Source organism: Myotis davidii, unplaced genomic scaffold (assembly GCF_000327345.1).
Source record: "Myotis davidii unplaced genomic scaffold, ASM32734v1 scaffold1071, whole genome shotgun sequence".
NCBI lineage: Eukaryota > Metazoa > Chordata > Mammalia > Chiroptera > Vespertilionidae > Myotis > Myotis davidii.
Window position 1 is genome coordinate 571,206 of NW_006282605.1, and position 4,243 is coordinate 575,448.

General features: G+C 37.2%; 1 protein-coding gene across 1 annotated transcript in view; it reads right to left on the reverse strand.

The window, feature by feature from the left end:
* Positions 1–4,243, reverse strand: part of GBE1 (glucan (1,4-alpha-), branching enzyme 1) — a gene marked incomplete at its 5' end in the record, with an annotated part of 290,260 nt that overhangs the window by 47,339 nt on the left and 238,678 nt on the right. The window contains 2 exons of the mRNA XM_015560674.1: positions 1,141–1,271; positions 2,880–3,064. Coding sequence (XP_015416160.1) covers positions 1,141–1,271; positions 2,880–3,064 — 316 coding nt within the window. The remainder of the gene's footprint in view (positions 1–1,140; positions 1,272–2,879; positions 3,065–4,243) is intronic.

Here is a 4,243-nt window from a genome sequence, read left to right on the forward strand (position 1 = left end):
ACCAATCTAAGTTGAAAGTTGAAAAATACAGTGGTTTGATGGATTATCTCAAATCTAGATCTGAAAATGACAATGTGCCAATTGGTAAAATGATAATACTTCCGTCGTCTTTTGAGGGTAGTCCCAGAAATATGCAGCAGCGATATCAGGATGCTATGGCAATTGTAACGAAGTATGGTAAGCCTGATTTATTCAGAACCATGACATGCAACCACAAATGGGCAGATATTGCAAACAATTTACAACACTGGCAAAAAGTTGAAAACAGACCTGATTTGGTAGCCAGGGTTTTTAATATTAACCTGAATGCTCTTTTAAATGATATCTGTAAATTCCATTTATTTGGCAAAATAATAGCTAAAATTCATGTCATTGAATTTCAGAAATGCAGATTGCCTCACACTCACATATTATTGATATTAGATAGTGAGTCCAAATTATATTCCTCTACATCCCTTTCGATGTGCACAAATTTCGTTCACCAGGCTACTAGTAATTTTATAATAGTTGTCAATTTACAATTACTAAGTTTTTCTTCTTCACTAATTTAAAAGCTCCATGAGGGTAGTAACTGTATGTGCCAGGAAAATTCTTGTATTTATAGCATCTAGCACACAGCTGGCACACAGCTGTTCAGCAAGTATCTGTGAAATGAATGAATGAATGAATGAATGAACAGAGGGTATCAAAAACAGTCTCCCTGCTACTTCCTTTGCTTACATTACCAGTTCAGACTTATAAAGGTGAGCTGTCCTGCACTAAATGAGACAAGAAAGAGAAAAGGGAAGGCGGTCCCTTTACAATATGACCTGGTCTCTCGCTACGTGGAGGGAAAAGAAGGCAATCTGAGGCAACTTACAAGATTTTCTAAAGGAAAAACTACACTGTCTGTTGTCTTTGCACACTGGATCAAAATACTTTTTAAACATCCAGAATCACACTTTTTACAGCCAGAATGAAACTTAGGATTAATTCAGTATTACTGAGCTGAGGAAAGATTTATCAGTCAACTATTTCAACTTTTCAGACAAGGAAACTGAGAGTCACTGACATCAAGAGCAGCATTAGTCTTTCTTATTCTCTATGATGTAAAAAAAAATGAATGCAGATAGTTATATTCGCTGACAACAAAAAGGATATTTTCCCAGAGATTTCGTTCCAACTCGGTAATCAGTGTAGCTCTTGGTTGGGTGGAAGTTGAAAATAAAAAGAAGATCTGCTCTCTCAAAAGCGATGACCTTATTGGCTTCATGCTTTTCACTCACATAGGCCTGCAAGAATGAACACATATACAACATTTAGATAAAACCTAGGCACTGCCACAGTCAATAATTTACAAAAAAAGCTGTTTTTGTCTTTATGAATAGCTTTGTTAGTTATGAAGCCAAAAATGAAAATGGCAGCATATTATTTTTTGAACATGTTGTAATTTTTCCATATTAAACTCTAAGCCAATAACAGTCTCAAAACTGTTTGAAGAGTATAAAAAGTCACCAGCCATTGCCAACGTCAAACAAAGCACAGAAGATTAGTGCTATGGCTCAGGTTTCAATTAATGACATGGCACCTGTGGTATATATAAAGTGTTTGTGTGTGTGTGTGTGTGTGTGTGTGTGTATACTGGATCTATTTGTAAGTGGATTTTCTTTAAGACTTTTTAGATACAGATTAATCAGGTAAAATATATAAAATTACTTTTCAAAATATAATGTAACATTGTTATTATATTGAGGTATCTACAGTTGCAGTTATCTTAAAAACTTTGTATTATTGTCTAACTTTTTCAAATTCAACAATAGTATAAAGTCCTTTACAATATGTATTTGCCTAATAAAAGAGAAAGTCTGAAAAGAAATTACAACATTTACACACTTCCTTATTTTATACCATGTTTTACAGCAGGCACCGAGGAACCTTTGCTTTTTCGACACCACTTTCTTCCACTCTCTGATTTGCAAGGACTTATTTCCATGCATATCAGTAGCACCACTCTTGGTAATTTAGAAATGGGAACTAAGGCTCCAGAGTAAGCAGCATGCCTTTTGGTATTCAACATTGTTCCTATTGAAAAGGAGCATCATTTTGCTCTCTCTTCTGGAAACAGCATTACTAATAAACATGATTTGGGCATTCATGTCATGCAGCCAATCTTACTGAATATACAAGTACCTTTTTCAGCCATTTAAAAAAAAACACATAGACACCAAAGTAAAAACACATCATCAGTAATTTCAAACAGCACCCGTAAAAAGTAAATGGATTATAAGTAACACATACTATATGCTAATTTTTGCAAGGGGAAAAAAAAAAGCCTGCATAATATTTGCACCTGTTAATTACATTCTTGAAAACTTATTGAAAACTGAGACTTTAATTCCAGAAGAGACTCAAGCTCATGAAAAATACAAAAGAGCGTGCAGGTATAATAGCATCTATTGAAATGACAGCTTAGAAACCAGTAAAAGGAGGAAAAAAAGAAATAAAGAAATCTACATGTTGTCAAAGTAATTTTTTATGAAAGCATCATAATTTATATGAAGAAAAAATCAAAATAATTAAGATGTTTCCCCCACAATTTCCAAAATAAATTTCATGTAGAGCTTTTGTCATTTATTTTAACCAGTTGAAATAAAAATAACTAAAATTAAATAACAACAAACTAAACAATAAAGTAAGCAGGGTATCACGTTTAAGATTTTCATTATCTATTGGAGAGACTACAATAACATGTTTTGACAACCTGAAGTTTATTACAGGGCACTACACACTGAATAAGAAAGTGCTGTTTAAAAGACCTGCATATAGATTTAAATCAATTGCCTTTCTGAGCATGTACAACATCAGTGATTAAAACATAACATTTAGAGTAAAGAGCTTACCTGTGGTGCCGAGAGCCAACCACATCTTTCTTCCAATTGATTCATCTCCCTGTCAAAGTTATTTAAAAACTTATAGCGAAGAAGGTCATCATCAGTTAAATGAAACTGCCTTCTGGCATAATGGTAACTCTCATTATTTCCTTTTCTTGGGAAGTCTAACCATTCTGGATGCCCAAATTCGTTACCTGCATTAAAAAACAAATTTAGACTTTGCTTAGTAATGTTAGCATTTCTTACTAAGATAACTAATAACTAAACGGTGTAAAGTCCTTACAAGAAGTCTGGGTTGTGATTTAGTGGTGCTGTCCTGGGAATGACACAGACCCTGGCTCTGAAAAGCAGAGTCCTGCACCAAGAGGACCGGCTGCTGCTGGGCTCAGAAGCCCAGGGTCAGTTCTCAGCCAGGCACGTATTCCCACTTCTGAAAGCAAGCATCTCTGTCATACCTATCTCATCTTTGAAATCATCGCTGAGTAATTTTTAAAATCTCTATTTCTCTAATCTCTTCAATCCGTAGAATGGGTTATAATTTCAGATGGCTTTGCATGTACATTATTTTTTTTTGATTTTCAAATACACTCTCTATTATATCCAATCCACAGAGGAGAAATCCAAAGCTCTGCGCAGTTAAGGGATTTGTTCAACCTCACACAGATAATAAGTAGAAAAGGAACCACTGAAATTTAGTTCTTCTGATTTAAATCCACAGTTCTTTCTACCTCATCCCAATAGGCAAGAACGCCATAAACTTCAGGTGCTACAGAAACACATGTCATTGCTCATTTTTTGCTCAGATGTATGTGTTACCATTAGACGTGTACCTTTAATTTCAAAAGTGTGTGTGTGTGTGCGCGCATGTATGTGTAACTGGAACACTTGTTTAGAAATCCGTTTCTATATTATCTCTTACTATAATGATGAAAGCCAGAAATCTTACACACTTGAAAAATGATATAAAACTAGGGGCCCAGTGTACAAAAATTTCTGCACTCGGGGGCAGGGGGAGCTCAGGCTGGCCTGTGCCCTCTTGCAGTCTGGGACCCCTCAGGGGATAACCACCTGCTGGCTTAGGGGGATTGGGCCTAAACTGGCAGTCAGACATCCCTCTGGCAGCCCAGGAGCCCTCGGGGGATGCCCACATGCCAGTGGGGAGCAGGCCCAAGCTGCAGTCGGACATCCTTAGCACTGCTGAGGAGGCAGGAGAGGCTCCCACCACCCCGCTGTACTGGCAGTCATCAGCCTGGCTTGTGGCTGAGCAGAGCTCCCCCCTGTGAGAGCGCACTGATCACCAGGGGGCAACTCCTGCATTGAGTGTCTGGCCCCTGGTGCTCAGTGGGTCTCATAGTGACCAGTCATTCCCAGGC